This window comes from Mesoplodon bidens (genome assembly GCF_964165515.1).
Source record: "Mesoplodon bidens genome assembly, chromosome: 16".
NCBI lineage: Eukaryota > Metazoa > Chordata > Mammalia > Artiodactyla > Ziphiidae > Mesoplodon > Mesoplodon bidens.
In genome coordinates this window covers 77,676,919-77,698,062 of record NC_138173.1, presented here as the reverse complement: position 1 = coordinate 77,698,062, position 21,144 = coordinate 77,676,919, and the positions used below count along the sequence as shown (strand labels likewise).

The 21,144-nt window shown below is 55.9% G+C and overlaps 1 protein-coding gene across 5 annotated transcripts; it reads right to left on the bottom strand.

Moving 5' to 3' along the window:
• Positions 1-1,283: 1,283 nt before the first annotated feature.
• On the bottom strand, positions 1,284-21,086 carry HSF1 (heat shock transcription factor 1). 5 transcript variants are annotated; one of them, XM_081214364.1, is made up of 14 exons: positions 20,961-21,086; positions 6,561-6,669; positions 6,123-6,259; positions 5,756-5,913; positions 4,377-4,452; positions 4,247-4,308; positions 4,063-4,159; positions 3,841-3,977; positions 3,491-3,760; positions 3,041-3,124; positions 2,204-2,309; positions 2,033-2,098; positions 1,885-1,954; positions 1,284-1,806 (listed from the first exon to the last, which is right to left on the bottom strand). In XM_081214364.1, exons 1-14 carry the CDS (start codon positions 21,075-21,077, stop codon positions 1,601-1,603), a joined length of 1,695 nt encoding a protein of 564 aa, XP_081070490.1. In that variant the 5' UTR covers positions 21,078-21,086; the 3' UTR covers positions 1,284-1,600. The 5 variants fall into 5 exon arrangements, with proteins under 5 accessions (XP_081070490.1, XP_081070491.1, XP_081070492.1 ...); XM_081214365.1 differs by having other exon boundaries at positions 5,756-5,880; XM_081214366.1 differs by lacking the exon at positions 3,041-3,124.
• Between the last annotated feature and the right edge of the window lie 58 nt (positions 21,087-21,144).

Genomic DNA, 21,144 nt, shown 5'->3' with positions numbered 1-21,144 from the left:
CGGGGCCTGGGGCAGCTGCCCGGCTGTGGCTGGGCTGGAGGGGTGGGAGGGGGCGCGTGGCGCAGGACGCAACCTCCCTGCATCCCAAGACTTCCTGTCCTGCAAGGTGGGGCCTCAGAACTCCCAGGCCCCGTGTGCCTGAGGGCTGCCCAGAAGTGGACTTCAGCTTGGGGTGGGGCCAGAGACCGAGAATCAGGACTGACTCGAGGGGCTAATAGTCTCCAAGGCAATACTGCAGAGGACACAAGCCAAGTCCACAGGCCCCTGGGGAGGGGCAGCCACATGCTGGGGTGCTCACCAGGCCTCTGGGATGAGGCAGGTGGCCTGACCCAACCCTCATCCAGGGCCTCCCTGATACTGCTGGCTTGAGGCCTCCCCGGTCCCTTCCCAGCCCTGCCCTGTTTCCTTGGCACTGACTGGGCTGGATGGTCCACTCGATACATCCTGAGTGTGGCCCTCGGGCTCCCAGAGCTTGCCACTCAGAGCTTGCCAGGGAGGTTGCCAGGGAGGTGGGGGCAGCCCTGGGCTCCTGTTCCCACCTCTGGTGGAACCCCGAAGCTGTGCTGGGTCGGGTGTGCCCTGATGTACAGCCACAGTCCAACAAGGTGGGTGTCTGAGGAGGTGACTGGGTGCTGGTCTCAGAGCCATGCTGCCCCTGCCCCAGCCAGAAGCTGCTCAGCCCCACGTCCTCGCCGCCTCTGGGTCATGGTGGTGGTCTGGGGAGAGGAAGGCCACCTGGGGGTGCCCTTTGAGTCCAAGGGATTACAGGCTGCATCTCCCTGCCCCTGCCTCCTGGGCGGCTGCCAGGAGAATGGTGAGCAGCAAGTGAGCCGGGTGGGGCAGGACATCGGGTGTGCCGCTCTGGCCTGCCCCCTGTACCGCACGCACAGGCTCACCAGTGGCCGCCTGACCCAGGGGCAGGGCTGTGTTCCCACTCCCTCCCTCCTCTGCCAGACCCTGCACCTCTCTTTTGCCAAAGCCAGCCCGGCCCCTCGTGACATGAGCGCAGAGCAGAGGTGGCTCTGCTGGGCAGATACACAACGGCGCACCCACCTGTGTCCCACCTGCTGCAGACCTGGCAGTGGAGTTCCTAGGGGCCCTCTGACCCCTTCCCGGTCCTTTAATAAAGACTTCTGCGTGCACACGGCCCAGTGGAGCCAGGCAGGCTCAGGCTCAGGTGTGCTGTGCCCACTTACCCTCCCTCCAGCCCCTTCTGAGACCCCTGTGCCCCTCCTCACCACCCCCCCACCCACCCCAGGACCCCCACGGGAGGAAACAGAGGGAGGCCACACGCACAGCCCGTCGTTTATAGATCTCTGTCTCGTCTGTCCGTCTGTGTATATGCGTGTATATCTCTACAGAAGGGGAAAGGGGGGACTCGCGTGTAAAAATCCAAAATACAATTCTATGAGCACCCGCGTACCGGTCAGTCCGAGTGTGGCCGTGAAGGCCCCAGCAGGCAGCTGCTCATGGGGCTGGGCCCTCGGTGCTGACTGGGGGCCATGCCCGCCCAGCCGGCCCGGTACTACTGAGACCAGCCCTGCACTGGGGGGTGGGGGGTGGGGGTGTGGGGCGCAGGCCGGCCCTCCTCCTGGGGCCTCTAGGAGACAGTGGGGTCCTTGGCTTTGGGGGGCTCAGAGCCCGTCAGCAGGGAGATGGTGGGGTCGTCTGCGTAGTCATCCCCCTCGGAGAAGTAGGAGCCCTCTCCCAGCTCGAAGAGCACCGGCAGGTCGCTGCCCCCCACGTCCACGGAGCCGGGGTCCAGCAGGAGCAGGGGCTGGGCTGTGTAGTGCACCAGCTGCTTTCCTGGTGGTGGGGGGGGCACCGAGCAGGTCAGGGCGCTGGCGCGAGGGCACGGGGCGGGGGCGGGCACGTTCAGCTCACCTGAGTCAGGGCTGCTGCTCTCTGCTTCAAGAGGCCTGGGGGGCTCCTGGGGAGAGAGGAGCTCCTGGATCTGCTGGGGCGGAGGGACTGTGGTGAGGGTTCCCGGATCCTCTCCCCCACCACCCCGCCACCCCCACGCCCTACGCACGCTGGCCAGGCTGCTGTCCAGGTCGGGCAGGCTCATGTCAGGCACTGTCACCGAAGGGCTGAACAACTGCAGGGAAGGGAGGGCGGTCAGGCCGTGCCTGTGAGCCGGGCGGGCAGGTGCGGGGCAGGGCCAGTGCGGAGTGGGCAGGTGTGGGGCGGGGCCGGGACTCACGTCCAGCAGGGTGCTGGTGTCCACGCTGAAGCCGTGGCTCGTCAGCATGGTCTGCAGGTTGTCCAGGTTGGAGTCCATGGCATCCAGGTGGTCGCTGAGCTCAGTCCTGGCCAGAGGGAGGGAATCGGGTGAAGCGGCACCCTGGGCGTCCCCACCCAGGCGCCTTCCTGCCAGCGCTCACACCCACCTGCCAGAGAAGGGCTCCCCTCGGCCACCACCCACCCTGCTCGGGCTCACGGGAGGCCCTCCAAGGTAGGGCCCCCCTGCGCTGCCAGCCCGGGCCCGGTGGGGCAGCGTGCACGCAGCCAGGATCCTTGGCCACGCCAGGGGAGTGGCTCAGGCCCCGCCGTCACCGGTCACCGTGAGGCCCCGTGAGGCCCCTGGCAGCATTTTAGGCTGGGCCAAGATGGCAGGAGGGCCAAGGAGGAGTTCAGTGCTCAGAATGGGGCGGGCGCCCAGATTTTCTGGCTCGATAAGGTTGGGCCTTTGCAGCAGGAGGCGGCGAGGGGCCGTGCTTGGCGTTGGGTGGGCCAGCCTCTCCCCCGGTGCCTGCCAGGAAAGAGACCGGGCCTGGCGGCTGCGAACAAAAAGGCCCTACCCTCTCTTTAGAGGAGGCCAGTCAGCACAACACCTGGGCCATCCTTTGTCAGTCAGCAACTCGGGGTGCTCGCTTGGGCCCCAGAGCCCGGGGGGCCAGTCCCTGCCACAGAGGGCCCAGGGTGCCCGTTCACCAGGCAGGGCTGAGTGCTCCCAGCCGGGCTGGGGTCTGGTCCACGTCTGGGGAGGGGCCCGAGCTCTGGCAGAGCCCTCCTCCCTCCCCAGTGGGACAGCGCTAACCCTGGCTGGACTCGGCCATGTAGAGAGGAGGAGGGGCAGGGGAAGAGGCGGGCGACCCCAGACATCTGTGGAGCGCGAGCCAAACTGCAAGATAGAAAGACAAGAGCCCCCCGATTGCAGGTGGGGGCCGGGCAGACTCCCAGCCCCCACCCTCGCCTGCCCACCTCTAGGGCTGCAGGACAGACACAGGGACCCAGCAGCCGGCTGCAGGAGAGGGCGGCCTGGCCACATGCCTGGGCTCCTGCGGTGGAAGGGCCGCGGGATCACCTGGTTGGCGTCTGTCTCCCTCCCCAGCCCTGAGCTTTGTGCTCAGGGCCAGGTCCGCGAGCTCATCCCCAGCAAGCCCTCAGCCGCAGGCCTGAGGGCCGCCCGTGTCCAGCCCTGCGGACAGTCCTCGCCAGAGGCCCGGCCGTGCTTCCAGAGGCTGGCGGGTGAGCGGATGGCACTCACTTGTCCAGGCAGGCTACGCTGAGGCACTTCTCGGGGGCCGAGGCAGGCCGGGGCGAGGGGGGACGGCCCCCGGTATCGGTGAGGGCCGGGGCCGAGGCGGCCGGCGCAGGCTCGCTCTCCCGCAGGATGGAATCAATGAGGGCGGTCGGGGACAGGGGCGTCTCCACCACGGAGGGCGGCTGGCTGGGACTGGCATCCTCTGCCTGGGGGCTCCGAGGTGGGCTGGGGGGCTCCTCCTTGACTCGAACCGGGGGGCTGCCGGACAGGGGCCTGCACAGGGGGTGCACGTGTCAGCGGGCGCCTCCGCGAGCCCCACCCGCTCCCGCCTGCTGGGAAGGCGCCAGGCCCACCTCTCGGCTACGCTCCCGCCCGTGGAGGCCAAGGGGCTGCCGGGGGCCAGCTCGGTGATGTCGGAGATGATGGGTCCGGAGCTGGCAACAGCGTCTGGAGGGTAGAGGCTGGAGCCGCTATAGGCCGGGGACGGAGCCTGCCACCAGAGGGAGGTGACCACATGCAGCGCCTGCCGCCAACTCACGCCCCGCCCCGCGCGGCGCCCGCTGCTCGCTGCTCACCGAGTAGGGCCCCGGGCCGTGGATGTGCTCCAGGGAGTACTGCCGGCCGTACTTGGGCATGGAATGCGCGGAGCTGCTGTCGTTCAGCATCAGCGGGCTGTGGGGAGGGGTGGGTCAGCTGCGTCCCGGCCTCGGCGGTCCCCAGGACGCGGCCAACGGGAGGGGGGCATGGCTAGCGCCTCACATCTTTCTCTTCACTCCCAGGATCCGGTTCGACTGCACCAGCGAGATGAGGAACTGGATGAGCTGCAAGGGGAGAGGAGGTCAGCCTGGCTGCGGACAGGGACCCCGTGCCCTGCCGGCCGGCGTCGCACCTTGTTGACGACTTTCTGCTGCTGGGCGTGCTTCTGCCGCAGGCTGGCCACCTCCCGCCACAGGGCCTCGTTCTCACTGCAACAGACCAAGCGCTGTCGGGGGGCTGCGGGGAGCCCTGCGGACACTCCAACCCACCCGGGTAGAAGCAGGGCCGTGGGGGACTGCGTCTCGCCACAAGCCCAGCTGCCGGGCCATCCCCACCTGAGCACAGGCTGTGGGACGGTCTGGGGGCCAGGCCAGGGCCCCGCCCCTCCTTGCGCTGTTGTGCTGCGAGGGGAGGATGCGCGGGGGTGCCGGGTGCGGGGGCAGCGGGGCTGTGGTGGAGACCTGGGCGGGGCCGGCTGGTGCGCCCCAGGATCTGGGCCGAGAGCCCCGGGGCTTTCTCGGTCACAGTCGAGGTGGCAGAGCCTTGAGGGCGGCCCCCCCACCTTGGCCGTCTCTCCCTAGACCGAGGCTGAGAACGGGAGGAGAGTCCAGGGGAAGGGGGCAGTACAGCTTGCAGGCCACAGGGTGGCATGTGGGGGGTTGTCCTGTGCCTTTAGGGGATCAGAGGTGGCCTCGAGGAGCAGAAAGGGCCACCTGAGCGGCCCACGGTCTGCCGCTCCAGGGGGCCAGCCCTGCTCAGCCCCCAGCATGTCTTGTTGATGTGCAAGAGACCCTCCTGGATTCACCCTGAGAGGTGTCCATGTCCTGGAGGCCAAGTTCACCTGGTCCCATCTCCAGGTATCACCCAGCCAGGGGCTTCTGCTGGGCCCTGAAGTGAGTAGTTGGGGCCCAGGAGCATCCTCCATGGTCTGGGGGACAGGACAGCCAGCCCTCTGAGCAGCTTTGAGACCACACCGAGATATGGACAGCCACCCCGGGCTGGGGTTCCTGAGGTCCCCAGGGCCCCAAGTACATGGGAGGAGACCTAAGCCAGCCTCCATAGGGGTCCTGGCTCGGGGGAGCCTAGAGCTGGTTCTGTAGTGGCCACACATGCCCCAGGGGCAGGGGTTCCAGGAAGAACCCAAAGTGTTTCCTGCTTCCCAGGCCTGAGGAGAGGCGACACCCGTGCTGAGTGATCCCAGGCGCGCGCTCAGGGGTTGAGTGAGGAGCCCAAGGGCGTGGCCGCTGCCCCGGGCCCAGCTCTGCTTGCTGCCATGGGAACCGGGTCCAACCCCACCTTCTGGAAACGAGTTCAACCTGGCAGGGTGGGAGGCTGTGCAAGCCTGAACCTAGTTCTGTCTGGAGAGCGGAAGGCCTGAAGCGTCTGTCTCGGAGCCTGCGGGGCAGGACTGGGGGGAGAGGCCCACCGCTGGCGCCCCTCCCCCTCCTCTGCTTGCCCCCCAGGAGGCCTCTTGGTCCCGGCACCTCCCCTGCCCGGCGCCCCAGCACCTACTGCTTCATGGCCAGCAGCTTGGAGTCCATGCTCTCCTGCTTCCCCTTCATCAGCTGCACGTCGGTCAGCAGCTTGGTGACACTGTCCTGGTGAATCTTTATGTCCTCGCTCCTCAGGGTGGACACCTGGGTCCCCAGGGGAGCAGTCACTGAGATGGCCTGGTGGGGGGGCGGGATACAGCAGAAAGGGCCAAGGGGCTGCCGGTCTGGAGGGGCCTTCGCTATGGGGGCTGATGGAGGAGGGGCTGCCAGCAGGAAGAGGGCTCGGTGCAGCCAGGCCAGGCCAGCAGGACAGGGGGTGGATGCTGCTCCTGCTGACGGCCTGGAGCGAGGTCCAAGGATGTGGGGGAGGGAGAAGGGCTACTCACGCTGGTCACTTTCCTCTTGATGTTCTCCAGGAGCTGCTCCTGGCCGCGCAGGAAGCACGGGTGCTGGAACTCGGTGTCGTCCCTCTCCGGCTTGACCAGGCCGCCCTGCTCAATGTGCACCACCTTCCGGAAGCCATCTGCACGCGACGGGGTGGGGCAGTGCTGCCTCAGGGCTGGGGACCCAGCCCCTCACTCCAGCACGGCCACCGCCCCGCTGGAGGACGAGGGAGGCTGGGGGAGTGGGGAAATGCCCAGCACTCTTGGGAGCCCTGCCTGAGGTGGCTGGGTGGTCTCGGTCTCAGGGAGACTCCACACCCCCGACGACACCCCCTCCCCTTGCAGATGCGCTGGCTCCGGGCCATGCCCCTGGCTACCCAGGGGTCGGAGCCTGGGGGCTGCACCACGCCAGCGAGCGGGGCCCCGGGGCAGTGCACTCACACATGTTGAGCTGCCGCACAAAGCTGGCCATGTTGCTGTGCTTGAAGTACTTGGGCAGCACCTCCTTGGCGAACTGGCCCTGGTCCAGCACGTGGAAGCTGTTCCCACTCTGCCAGGAGACGCGGGGGTCACGCAGCAGCCTCCGTGCGAGGGCTGTGCCCCCACCCAGGGTGGAGGTCGCCCTGGGACCCAGCACCCTTGCTGAGGCCCGCTACCCCGGGCTGCAGAGGGCCATTCAGGAAGCACCTCAGAGCACTGCAGGCCCCTTCCTCAGGGGGCCTCGTGCTAGCTTTAATCAGCAAATTTCCCTTAATAACAGCCAAGACCCTAAACGGAGGCAGCCAAGAAAACGGGAACCTGATTTCAGTTACTCTGGAGGAAAACAACAGTCATGTTCAGAAACGCAGCTTTTTCTTTTGGCAACAGAGACAAAAAACAGAGATGAAAAAAACTGCTATGTTGGGCTTCCCTGGTGGCGCAGTGGTTGAGAGTCCGCCTGCCGATGCAGGGGACACGGGTTCGTGCCCCGGTCCAGGAGGATCCCACATGCCGTGGAGCGGTTGGGCCCGTGAGCCATGGCCGCTGAGCCTGCGCGTCCGGAGCCTGTGCTCCACAACGGGAGAGGCCACAACAGTGAGAGGCCCACGTACCGCAAAAAAAAAAACAAACAAACAAAAAAAAAAACTGCTACGCTGCTCTTCCATTTCTTTCCTGCCCTCAGTCCAAAAGCTACTGGGAGGGCGACAAGGCAGCCCTCTGTGCTGGCAGGGCCCGGGAGCGGGCGCAGTCCTCCCCTGGGATGAGGGACAGGGAAGAGCCGGAAGATCCCTGTGGCAGTGACCAGGACGGAGCAACGCTTCTTAACACGGACAAAGACGTGACAATAAACAGATGTAAGTGTGAGGTGAGGAGAAATGGTGGAAGAGAGACCTCTAAAGCTTTTTTCCTCCAAAGAAGCAATAAGAAAACTAGCAAAAAATGTTTAGTCAACTTCTTCAGAACCCTGAAGCTCACCCAAAGGACTGCAGCAACATGGGGAGAATTTATTCAAGACATGGTTGAATCTCAGTAAGATCAGTGAGCTGTGGCATTCAAACTCGCCCTGTTCCCACCTCCCTTCCTGTAGCTGTGAAAACCAACAGCTGAAATTGTGGGGGAACCAGCATTCTGGCAGCCACAGGGTGAGAATAGGGCTGGGGCTCCTTCAAGGCCTGTATGGCAACTCCCTGGAAGGTTCCACTTGCAAGGCTGTTTTTGTTTGATTTGACTGGAAGCTCTCTTAGTATAAAAAGCCTTTCCCTAGGGATGTTTGTTGAAAACATCTAGAGGCAATTTTAAAACTTGTGGCTGCCTAAGACAGTGGATAGCAGACGGGGAAAAACAAGCTAACCAGAAAACTTAAAAGGAAGAGCTGGGGAATGAGATATCAAGAGGAGCTTTGAAAAGCTCCAAAATATTCCAGGGGATCTAGAAGTCACATGCACATGTAGAGCTGTGTGCACGCCTGAGAGAGACCTGAGAAGGCCCTCTCATCTCTGGCTGACTGAGGCTCTGCATAAGCAGGAAGTGGAGGAGAAAGTCAAGGTGTCAACTACCTGGCTGGGAGGTGAAGGCACGCCCAGCACATACAGAGTCCCCTGCAGAGGCTGGGAGGGTTATTGTCTCCAGGCATTGAAGGACATTCCTGCTCCGTTTACTCCCTGACCAATGAGCTAACTGGGCAGAGAACTCAGTGACCACACACAACAAAGAACACAAACTGCCCAGAATTAGTTCAGAAAAGTCACTAAACAAACAAACAGCAATGACAAGAAACAGAGACAAACCCTGGCAAGCGTAGAAAATCTGATACTGAGTTTAACAGATGCCACATTATATTAATGGAAAGTCCAACATTCAACAAAAAATTACGAAATATGCAAAGAAACAAGGTATGATCCATACATGGGAAAAAAGCAACTGAAAGAAACTGTCCCTAAGGAAGCTCTGATGTTGGACTTACTAGACAAAGACTTTAAAATCAGGTATTTGAAATATGTTTGAAGAACAAAACAAAATGGCATCTAAAGAAATAAAGGAAAGCATAAGAATGATATCTCTTAGAACAAAGAATAACAATAAAGATAGAAGTTATAAATATGAACAACAAAAAAATCCTGGAGTTGAAAAGTGTAACAACTCAGATTTAAAATTCACTGGAGGGGGCTTCCCTGGTGGCGCAGTGGTTAAGAGTCCGCCTGCCGATGCAGGGGACATGGGTTCGTGCCCCGGTCCGGGAAGATCCCACATGCCGCGGAGCGGCTGGGCCCGTGAGCCATGGCTGCTGAGCCTGTGCGTCCGGAGCCTGTGCTCCGCAACGGGAGAGGCCACAACAGTGAGAGGCCCGCATACCGAAAAAAATAAAAATAAAAATAAAATTCACTGGAGGGCTCAAGAGCAGATCCAAGCAGGAATAAGAAAGAATCAGAAAATGTAAAGGAAGATATTCAACTGAGATTACCTAGGCTGAGAGACAGAAAGAGAAAAGAATGAAGAAAGTGAACAGGGCTCAGAGGCAATGTGGTACACCACCAAAGACCAACATATGCATAAAGGAGAGGAGAAAAAGGGACAGAAAGAATATCTGAAGAAATAATGGCAGAAAACTTCCCAAATTTCATGAAAAATATCCAAGAAGCTAAACAAATTCCAAGGATAAACTCAAAGAGATTCACATCTAGATATCCATAATCAAACTGAAGAAAGCAAAAGACCAAGGAAGAATCTTGAAAGGAGTAAGAGATAATAGACCCATCATATACAAGGAATCCCTAATAACAGCTAATTTGTCATCAGAAACCATGCAGGCCAGAAGCCAGTGGGATGACATACCCAAAGTGCTGAAAGAAAAAAACCTGTCAGCCAAGAATTCTATATCCAGCAAAACTATCCTTTGAAAATAAAGGCAAGGTTTCTCTGTCTGGGAAGGCAGCTAAGGAGATCCAGCGAACCACTCCAAGGAGAAAAAAAATGAAGCTTATTTAAGTCATCTAAAGTCTCTGGAAATTGTCCTAAAGGCATATAACAAATGAAGAAACATTTATTCAAGAAAACCTAAAACTCAGTAGGAACAGAGTCTGTAGCATTTTAGCCATAACTTACTCCCTCCTCCTCACACCAGTTCACCTGGATTGATATGACACTCTGGGAGGCTATGGCCTAGAGGTGAGGATTCCTCTCCCCTCAGTTTACAACCAAGGCTTTCTGTGTCTTACTGAGGGGCAGGCCACCAGCATTTCTCATCTTGTCCAGCTTGAAGGTGAAGAAGCTAAATTCCTGGTGACTGCAGCCAAGAGGCTGAGGGCCCTCTTCCCCATCTTGCCCCCACCTATAGAATGGAGGCTCTACCCCAGGCGTGGCAGGCTGAGAATACTGGGGCTTCAATTACCCTCACCCCAGTTAGCCTTTAATTTCTTTTTCTTGCCTTAATGTACTGGGTAGGACTTCCAGTACACTATTAGCTAGAACTGGTGAAAACAGACTTTGTGCTTTGTTCTGATCTTATGAGCAAAGCATTCAGTGTCTTACCATTATGTATGATATTAGGTGTAGGATTTTTTTGTGTGTGTTCTGTTTTTTTCTAAAGATCCTTTTGTATCAAGCTGAGGAAAGTCCCTGCTAGCCCTGGTTTTCCTAGTTTCCTGAGGGATTTTTTTTTTTAATATCACGAACGTCAAATTTTGTCAAATGCTTTTTTTGAATCAAATAATATGATCATGTGGTTTCTCTCCTTTAGATTGTTAACATGGTGGATTATATTGATTTAAAAATCTTGAACCATCCTTGCATTCCTGGGATAAGTCCCACTTGTTGTGACATTATTCTTTTTATGTACTGTCAAATTTGATTTGCTAAAATTTTATAGAAGACATTATGAAGGATATTGGTCTGCAATTTTCTTGGACTGTTTTTGTCTAATCATTTGGGCCTGAAAATTCTTTTTAGGAAGGTTTATGACTAGGAATTCTATTTCTTTAATAGACTCAGGACCACTAATAGTTATGTTTCACCTTGGGTGAGTTTTGGCCGTTTGTGCTTTTCAAGGAATTAGTCCATTTTATCAACTTTACATGCATAGAGTTGTTTGTAGTACTTCCTTATTATCCCCTTACCACCTGTGGCGTCTGTAGTGATATGTCCTCTGTGATTCCTGATATTAGTAATTTACCTTTTTTCTTCTGTCAGTCATTCCACAAGTTACCAATCTCAATCTTTTGAAAGATTCAGCTTTTGAATTCATTTATCATGTTTTACTGTTTTCAATTTCATTGATTTTTGTTGTCTTTATTATTTCCTTCCTTCTGCTTGCTTTGGGCTTATTTTGCTCTTTTTTACTTTAACGTGGAAGCTCAGAAGCCATTCTTATTTCCCTTTTAGCACTGCGTTATGTGGATCTCACACATTTTCAGACAGGAAGAGTTTGGTGGACTGCTGGGGAATGTCTGTAGCACAGATGGATATCCTGTCAGATGGAAAATGAGGAAAGAAAACACTCCTCTGGAGGCTGCACTCTTGCGAGTCTTGATGGTGGCATCTGCAGGCTGCCACTGTGCCTCAATCTCCCCATGTGGCATCTACCATTCACCCACACGACCTCAAGCACATCCTGTCTCACCCTAGGCTAGACTGCTTGCTGAGCTCTACCCTTGCTGACTGATTGGGTGTCTCCACCTGGCTGGCCGTCTGGGATGTACCTCCATATCTCTGAAAAGGAACCTATAATCTATATACAGTTTACCATTTTAAATGAATAACTCTCCATTTCTGACACACAGCTATTTACTCGCACAGGCGAGGAACAGAGAACATTTCCATCTACCCCCCAAATCACCCCTACGTCCCCTTGCCGTCAACCCCCTCCCTCATCCCCAGGCAACCACTGATCTTTTGTCCCCATAGTTTTGCCTTTTCTGGAATGTCATGTAAGTGGAATCACAGGGTATGTAGCCTTTTGTGTTTGTACGTAGCCTTTCACTTAGCATAATGCCTTTGAGATGCAGCCATAGTGTTGCAAGGGTAAGCTGTTTGTTCCTCTTAAATGCTGAGTAGTATTCCATTGTAGGGATGTCCCAGAGTTTGTCTTCCACTCACCAGTTAATGGACATTTGGGTTGTGTCCTGTTTTTGGCTATTATAACTAAGTGCTACGAACATTTGTGTCCTGGTTTTTTCCTTCTAGAAGTTATACAGTTTGAGCTCTTATATTTCAATCTATTTAATTTTTGTATATAGTATTAAACACAGGACAGGCTCACATTTGTGCTTGTGGAAGTCCAATTATTCCAGCACCATTTGTTGAAAAGACAGTTCTTCCTCCATTGAATTACAGTGGCATCTTTGTCAAAAATCAAACAACCTTGAATGGGTGGGCCTACTTCTGGACTCTCTAGTCTATTCCACTTATTTGTATGTTTACAGTTATGCCAATATCACTCAGTATTGATTATTATAGCTTTACAGTATGTCTTGATATCGGATAGTGTGAGTCTTCCAACTTTGTTCTCCTTAAAAGAAAAAAAAAAAGGTTGACTATTCTCTGTCCTTTGCTTTTTCATATAAACTGAAGGTTAGTGCACACAAAAATTTCTGCTTGGATTTCACTGGGATTGTGTGGAATCTACTTACGTCTTTTTCTCAGCCATGTTTTATAGTTTTCAATGAATAAATTACACATGTATATATGTGTATGTGTGTGTGTGTGTATATACATACACACATTTTGCAAGATTTACCCCATGATAACTAGCCTACAGATGGCCTCCAAGGATCCCCACCTCCAGGAGTCCACAGCTTGTGCTGTCCCATTCCATGATCTACCAGGAATGTTCTCTATGACCAACAGCATCCAGCAGACATGATGGTATCTGAGAACACATTACAAGCCCACCTTGGGCTCTTGCTCTCAGATTGCTTGCCCTGGGAGAGGCAAGGTGACATGCTGAAAGCAGTAAGGAGAGGTCCACAGGGTGAGGAACTGAGGCTGCCAGCACCCAGCTGAGTCTTTTTTTTTTTAAGATTTTTTTGATGTGGACCATTTTCAAGGTCTTTATTGAATTTGTTACAGTATTAATTCTGTTTTATCTTTTGTTTTTTTGGCTGAGAGGCATGTGGGACCTTGACTCCCCGACCAGGGATCGAACCCGCACCCCCTGCATTGGAAGGCGAAGTCTTAACCACTGGATCACCAGGGAAGTCCCCCCAGCTGAGTCTTGAGATGACTGCACCCTCCCAAGAGATCCTGAGGCAGCCAGCTCATGGCTCTCAGACACTGGGAGATAACAAGCGTTTGTTGTTTTAGGCAGTTAGTTTGGAGGCGACTGGTTACACAGCCACAGATAATACAACCAGTAAGTGTTCTGTGGTTTTTGTAGCACTGTAAATATTTCCATTTTCAACAGTTCGTTACTGGTACATAGAAATATATTCCATTTCTGTATATTGGCCTTGAATCCTGTGACCTCACTAAACTCATTCATTAGTTCTAATAACTTTTCTGTAGATTCTTTGGGATTTGCTAAGTAAACAATAATGTTTTCTATGAATAGAGAGTTTTATTTCTTGCACTTCAATCTTGATGTCTTTTATTTATGTATTTGCCATATTGCCTGAGCAGGGCATCCAATACATATTAAGGAAAAGCAGTAAAAGCAGACATCCTTGCCTTCTTTTCCAGCCTTGGGGAAAGTATTCAGTTTTTCACCATTAAGTATAATGTTAGCAGTAGGATTTTTTTGGTACAAGCTTTTTATGAGATCGATGAATTTCCCTTCCTAGTTTGCTGAGCTTTAAAAAAAAATTTATGTACTTATTTATTTTTGGCTGCATTGGGTCTTCGTTGCTGCATGCGGACTTTCTCTAGTTGTGGCGAGTGAGGGCTACTCTTCGTTGTGCTGCGTGGGATTCTCATTGTGGTGGCTTCTCTTGGTGCGGAGCACGGGCTGTAGGCACGCGGGCTTCAGTAGTTGTGGCTTGCGGGCTCTAGAGCGCAGGCTCAGTAGTTGTGGCACACGGACTTAGCTGCTCTGCAGCATGTGGGATCTTCCCAGATCAGGGATCGAACCCATGTCCCCTGCACTGGCAGGTGGATTCTTAACCACTGAGCCACTCAGGGAAGTCCCTTGCTGAGTTTTTATCATGAAATGGATATTGAATTTTGTCAAATGCTTCTTCTGCCTCTGTTGAGAAGATCGTGTGGCTTTTCTTCCCCATTCTGTTGATGTGGTGAGTTACACTAGGTCTTGAGTGTTGACCCGACTTCCGCCTACAGGGCCCCTTCCAGTCCCAGGCCTCATGCTGTCTCTGATCGGAAGTCAGTCTCATTCTTATCCTATTCTTCCATGTGCAATTTCCTTTCTTTTTCTGGCTGCTTTTAAGATTTTCCCTTCACCACTTGTTTTCAGCAATTTGATTGTGATGTGCATTGGTTATCGTTTTTTTGTGCTTTATCTTCCTTGGGAATCATTGAAATTCTTGGATCTGTGGGTTTACAGCTTTCAAAGAAAAAAAAAACTGGGGAAAATTTCAACCAGTATTTCTAAAATTCTCGTTCCTCCTTTACTCTGGAACTTAAATTGTGTGTCAGACCACGGACATTATCCCCATAAGGCTCTGCTCACTTTTTTCAGTCTTTTTTTCCTCTCTGTGATCACCGTGCATAGTTTCTTTTGCTAGTGTTCAGTGATCTTTTCTTCTGCAGTTTCTAATCTGCTGTTTAATCCCCTCCAGTAACTTATAAAAACAAGCTTTAAATTTTAGAAAGTTAGATTTACAGAAAAGCTAGACAGTACAGAGTTCCCATGTATCCCACGCCCAGTTTCCCTATTATTAACACCCTGCATTAGTGCGTATGCCACAAGTAACGAATCAATATATTGGTAGTTTATTTTTAACCAAAGTCCCCGTTTTGTTCAGATTTCCTTAGTTTTTACCTAATAGGTCTTTCCATTCCGGGACATCATCCGAGACATTACATCACATTCATGTCTTCTTACGTCATTCTTGACAGTCTCAGACTTTCCTGGTTCCTGATGCCCTTGACAGTTTTGAGGAGGACTAGGCTGGTATTGTGTAGAATGTTGCTCAACTTGGATTCGTCTGATGTTTTTCCCTCATGATGAGTTGGGGTTACGTGAAGTTTTTGGAGAGGAAGACCACAGAGGTGGCTTGCACTGCCCATCACAGCACATCAGGGCACACCCATCAACGTGACTCATCACTGCTGGCGGAGGCCTGTCAGGTGTCTCCACCCCCTCCTGTACTCCTCAGAAGGAAGTCTGTGTGCAGCCAACACTGAAGGGTAGGAATTACATGTCACCTCTTTGAAGGGAGTCAACAGAAATAATTTGGAATTCTTCTGCGTGGGACACTTGTTCTGGAGATATTCTGTTCAATTTCCTTCCTTTTTATATCTTCCATTTCTCTGTCTTAATGTTTTCTCTCTACTTCTTTGAGCACACAGAGAATCTTAATAACTCTTTTAATGTCCTTGCTCGCCACTTCCATCACACCTGGATCTGTTACTATGACTCTTCCCTTCTTTGTTACAGGTCACATTCTCATGACAAGTGGATCATCTATTAGTTTTGACTAGATCCTGGAAGAAGAATTTTACTACATTGTGTCTGAGTTTAGTTGTCTTCCTTTCAAGGGCACTGCACCCTCAGTTCTGCAGGAAAGGATCAGCCTGATCCTTTTGTGTGTGTGTGTGTGGTACGCGGGCCTCTCACCGCTGTGGCCTCTCCCGTTGCGGAGCACAGGCTCCAGACACACAGGCCCAGTGGCCATGGCTCATGGGCCCAGCTGCTCCGCGGCATGTGGGATCCTCCCGGACTGGGGCACGAACCCGTGTCCCCTGCATCAGCAGGCTGACTCCCAACCACTGCGCCACCAGGGAAGCCCAGCCTGATCCTTTTAAGGCTTGTTTTTAAGCTTGTTTACACTGCATTTGGGTAGCCTTTTCTCTGGGGCTAATCCAGCCCCACTTTCAAGCCGTGGCTGTTCTGAGGTCCGTGAAAGGCTCTGTATGTTAGAGTGGTCTCTCCACTCTGGCTGTGAGGAATCGGATGACTCGACCAACTCTAGGTGAGCCTGGTGATCGCTCCCCACACGGCTCCTCAGTGGCTGTTCTTTCGCTGGAAGTTCTCGGGCGGCTTCCCAGGCTCCCCACATGGATGGGCAAAGCAGCACTTGACCAAGATCCGCAGGGGCTCACGTGCAGCTCCTCCTCTCTGGTACCAGGTCTTGCAAATTCTGGCTGTCTCAGTTTCTCCAAAGGCCAGGCTCTCAGAGTCTGAACACTGCCTCCAGACAGAAAGCCTATAGGCAGCTGGAGGGCTCACCAGTCCTCCCTGTTTAACTAACCTGAACACTGCTGGTGGGTTGAGTCCATGTTGAATGTGTCCTGCCAGCCTGACCTTTAGGCCTGTTAGAAGGCTGAGAGGGCCTTCTGGTGAGTCCATTGCAGAACCCAACGTCTCCTCCTCCTCTGCTGACCACGTGCCATTCCTGCAGGAAGTCTTGGCTTACCCTTGGATATAACGGAAACCAATGATGGGAAATACGGCAGGACCAGGGAGAAGCTGTTGCCCAGCTGCTGGCTGGCGAGCAATGCCCTTGCCCCTGAGGTGCAGTTCTTAGTAAATATCAAGTCTTACTGTAAATTCAGAGTCTGTGGCCCTATTTCCTACACAACTGTGAACAACTTGAAACGTATACAAAGTTTTGCACGTAAGCACATTTTTACAGAGGGAGGATCTCTGTCTCTGAATATTTTCCCAAAGCGCCCACGACTCAACAGGATTAGCATCCATGGTAATTCCATGAGAGGCCTACCTGTACTTTTCAAGTATATTCCCAGAAGAAAAGGCCCGTTTTAGTCCCCCAGCCAAAGAGACTGGTGTGTGTGATGTGCTCCGGGAGCAGTGGGCATGCAGCTGGCACCCACGTGCAGTGGGAGCACTAGAGCCGCATGGACGCGGCAGCAGAGAAACGCAGCCTGGCGGGAGGACATGGGAGGCACAAGGTGGGGTGCAGAGGGGAGCTCGCTTTCGGTCCCCTCCCCGGCCTTCGTCTTGTCCTAAACCGAGAAGAGGACCATCTGCACTGTCCTCATGTCATTTTCTTACTTCTGCTCAGGGTCGCAGCACAGGCCCCATGACCAGAGCCTCCCCACCCACGTCCAGCCGCCAGCCCCGTGCTTGGGTCTCCAGGCCCAGCTGGACATCTGCACACAGGTGACTTCTGACTCAGTAACTGCCTGGGCCCTCCCAGTGGGAGGGGACTGTGGGGCCGCTGCCAGCACCTCCAGAATCGGGAAACATTCAGGGAGCCGGCCTCCCTCCTTCCACAGCCTGCGAAGCCAGCCCTGCGAGCCCTGCAGATCTCCAGGAAACCCTGCAGCCAAAGGTGCAGCTCTGGGGTCTTTAGCCCGGCACCTGTGGTATCTGACAGGAGCTGACCGCTCATTCCAGGGCGGGTCCTATGGACCCTGCTGACCCCTCTCCGGTCCTTTAATAAAGACTTCTGCGTGCACACGGCCCAGTGGAACCAGGCAGGCTCAGGTTCAGGTGTGCTGTGCCCATCTACCCTCCCTCCAGCCCCTCCGAGACCCCTGTGCCCCTCCTCACCAGCCCCTGCCCACCCCAGGACCGTGAAGGGAGGAAAGAGACAGGAGGCCACACACACAGCCCGCCGTTTATAGATCTCTGCCTGTCTCGTCCATCCATCCATCCATCCATCTATACGCATACCTATATATCTCTACGGAAGGGGAAAGGGGGGATTCTCGTGTGAAAACACAAACTACAATTTTATGAGCACCAAGTACTGGTTAGTCCGAGTGTGGCTGGGGTCAAGCTAAGAAAGCAGGTAGGGACTTCCCTGGTGGCGCAGTGGTTAAGAATCCACCTGCCAATGCAGGGGACACAGATTCGAGCCCTGGTCCGGGAAGATCCCACATGCTGTGGAGCAACTAAACCCATGCACCACAACTACTGAGCCTGCGCTCTAGAGCCCGCGAGCCACAGCTACTGAAGCCCACGTGCCTAGAGCCTATGCTCCCTAACAAGAGAAGCCACAACAATGAGAAGCCCGTGCACCGCAACAGAGTAGCCCCTGCTCGCCACAACTAGAGAAAGACTGCACGCAGCAACGAAGACCCAAGGCAGCCAAAAATAAATAAATAAATGAATGAATAAATAAATTTATTTTGTTTTTTTTAAAAAAGAAAGCAAGGGCTTCCCTGGTGGCGCAGTGGTTGAGAGTCTGCCTGCCGATGCAGGGGGCGCGGGTTCGTGCCCCTGTCCCGGAGGATCCCACATGCCGTGGAGCGGCTGGGCCCGCGAGCCATGGCCGCGGAGCCTGTGTGTCCGGAGCCTGTGCTCCGCAACGGGAGAGGCCACGGCAGTGAGAGGCCCGCGTACAGCAAAAAAAAAAAAAAAAAAAAAAAAAAAAGAAAGCAAGCAGGTGGGGTGGAGCTGGAGCCTGGACCCCACAGGTGGAGGCCTCACGTTGCCCTCTACCCGGGAGACGCAGAGTGTGGCGAGGGCAGGCGTGAGCCAGAGCTGGACGCCTCTGGCTCCAGAGGTGAGCGAGAGACCGTGGACTCCGGGTCCTGCTCAGCCATCCCCCAGCTCTTCGTCTGTTTCCTGATGTCTCTGGGACTCAGTTCCCGTGTCGCTAAAAGGCCGCCTGTCACCTCCACGTGGGGCTGTGGAAGGAGGGGAACCGATACCCGAGGGGCTGGGCCTCCTGCTGCGCAGAGGGACTGGGTAGGGACAGCCATGTCCTGTTCGGCAGGTGCAGGGGGCGCCAGGAGCCTCCAGGCCCCCAGCGCCCCTCACAGCCTGCACCGGGTGTACCTCCGGCCTTTCGGGGCCACTGCCCATCCCCGAGGGCGGGGCGGAGGGCCTGCTGGGGCCCACTTGGCTCCCGGGCCGGGAGGAGGGGCAGCCCTGCCTGTCGTGGGAGCCCCGAAAACGGTCCTTGGCCAGCTCGGACTGGCCAGGTGCGACCAGGACCCTCCTCGAAGGGTCGGTCTCACAGGGAGCTGGCGACCTGACTGCAGGGACTGCTTTCCAGCCAGTCCCTCCAGTGTGACCCTCTGACCGCCGGTGCTCACATGGGCCATCCTAGGCGAAAAAGGCCCTCGCTCTTAGGGCCTCGAAGTGCCTGCAGCCTAAAAAGAAGAGTCTCCTTCACCTATGCACTCCCTCCCCCCATCCCTGTCCCGTGGGAGTGGGGTCAGGAGAGCCGCTGCATTCGCCAGCTTCCCTCCCGAGGGCGGCGGGGCCTCGGGTCCTGCAGGGCAGCCCCGGCCTATTCAGCAGTGGCTCCACACCAAGCACATCGGTAACTGGCAGGGGTTCTGGAAGCGGGGGAGCCAACATGACTCTCTGGGCAGCGACCTGCTGGCCGTCCCCTGGGCTGTGCAGAGAACGCACAACACTGCCGGACTGGCCCCCCGGCCAGAGTTTCTGGGGCCGGAAGCCACCCCTCACCCCCACCCCCATTACTCAGCCTTGAGGGTCAGCCACCCCACCACCGCCTTTCCCTGGTCCCCCGGGTCAAACGCTGGGAGGGTCCTCTTGGCAGAATGGGGAGAAAACTTCCAGCACAAGCGGGAAGGCACCGAGAGCACAGATGCCAGAACCTCCCAAGGTCTCTGGAAGCTGGACTTTGGGCTGCAAGTCTGCAGAAGTCTCCATGAGGACTTTTTGACAGAGGCCCGGGGCTTGTGTGGGCATCACTGAGGCCTCAGGCAGGGGGCTGTCTCCTTTCTCGGGGCTGGGCAGCTCTGCAGCCCCTGCCCAACTCAGAAAAGGGCTCCGTTTCTGTCCTGCCTGGCAGTGCCAGCCCGCCCACTGCCTCCTGCACCAAGCACACCCTGCTCGGCCTGTGGACAGACCAGGGGGGCTCAAGTGCGCAGGCTCCAGCCAGCACCCCTCGACCCCCGGGGAGAAAGTGCCAGCAGGGCCGGCGGATGGTGCAGCCGCTGTGAACGAGGCTGTCTCAGGCTTGATGGTTCCCGCTTTCCTGCTCCAAGGCCTTGCCCAGAGCACAGGCAGTGGGACCTGGAGAACTCGCTGGTGGGGCTTTGCTCGCTGCCTCACGATCTTTAAGCAGAAGCAGCGAGCAGGTCAAAGGTGGGGCGATCACCCCGGTAGGACTAAGCTCGGAACATCCCAAAAGGTCTCTGATGCCCCTCCCCAAACCGGGTAAGAGTGCTGCCTGGGAGTTAAGGGAAAGGGGAAAGAGGAAGAAGGAAGGATAATGACAGAAACATGGGGTCATTTCCTTGGGTCTGCGAAGTTCAAGGCCTGCAACGAAGGGATGGTGGTAACAGGACAGGCTGTAGGAGAGTACGGCCCCCGCCATTACGGAGACAAGCAGTGGGAATGGAGCGCGCCACATGGATGTGTTACTTGGACCAACACAAAGTGTCCCCCACAAGGACGCTGCAGGATTTCTAGTCTCTTTACTCCCTCTCCCCCTCTCGAGGCAGCGCTTCCGCAAACAGACAGCCCAGGAACGAGAGGACCCAGCCTCCAGTTCTGGGCTCGCTTCAGCCCTGACTGTTCTTCGTTCCTAAGGGCTTAAGACTGTGGAAGAGAAGTACTTAGGAGAGTCTGAGAAAGCCAGCGTCCGGGCCCTCAGGACAGCAAGCCCGTCTGGAGGCGCCCAGAGGCTCCGCAGCCCAGGGCGGCCTAGGCCACCCATCTGCCGGCCCTGAGCTATGGCTCCGGCCTTCCCCGGACACGACGTCACAGCCCGGACGTGAAAGGCAGATTCTCAGCCGCAACTCCAGACAGTCTCTGCTGTACCTCTGCAAGCCCGAACTGTCCGGTCTGCAGGGTCAGACCACGGAAACGAGCCTGCTGCCAGGCAACTGGAGGCAGGGACGCGACTGAAGACGTCCCGAGAGGAACGAAAAACAAAGTCGCTCTTGGGAAACCCGGCTCTGGTCTCCGGACACGGGCTCGAGACCCACCGGAACTTTATGACGTTTTGCTTTCTGTTTTCGCTCCTTTTCCTTTTCCACTAGAGTAACTCCCTCCAATTCCTGCGCCAAGTCCTGATTTCTTCCCAAAGGCTGCCGACCCCACCACCCTGGTAACTCATCTGAGAAGCTACGGGGGCCACCTGGGCACAACGCTCACCAGCGAAACTGGGCGCTGCCCTAAGGCCAGACGCGCTTCCGCAGTTGTCCCGCACATAGCCGGCGCGAGACCGAGGAGGAGAGGCCCTTCCTGCCCAGCCCAGGGGAGCGCACGGCAGGAGAGACGAGGGGCGGCCTCGGACGCTCTTTCCCAACGCCCTGCTGCCCGCCCCCCAAAACCCCGGGCCGGCGCGCCCAGCCCCTCACCGGGCTCCAGCAGATAAGCGCGTCCGTGTCCGGGTCGCTCACGAGGGTCCACAGCTTGGTCAGGAAGGCCGGGACGTTGCTGGGCCCCGCCGCGCCCGGGCCCACGGGCAGATCCATAGCGGGCGAGGCGGGAGAAACGGAGGTAGCGATCGCGAGGAAGGGCTGAGGGCCGGGCTAGCGCCGC

Coding starts and splice junctions, on each gene's coding strand:
- HSF1 (XM_081214363.1), bottom strand. CDS start 21,077: ATGGATCTGCCCGTGGGCCCGGGCGCGGCGGGGCCCAGCAACGTCCCG. Junction 6,670..20,960: donor CGCTTATCTGCTGGAGCCCG/GTGAGGGGCTGG, acceptor GTCTCCTGGCAG/AGTGGGAACAGCTTCCACGT. Junction 2,310..3,040: donor CATGGCCGAGTCCAGCCAGG/GTTAGCGCTGTC, acceptor CCCTCTGGCCAG/GACTGAGCTCAGCGACCACC.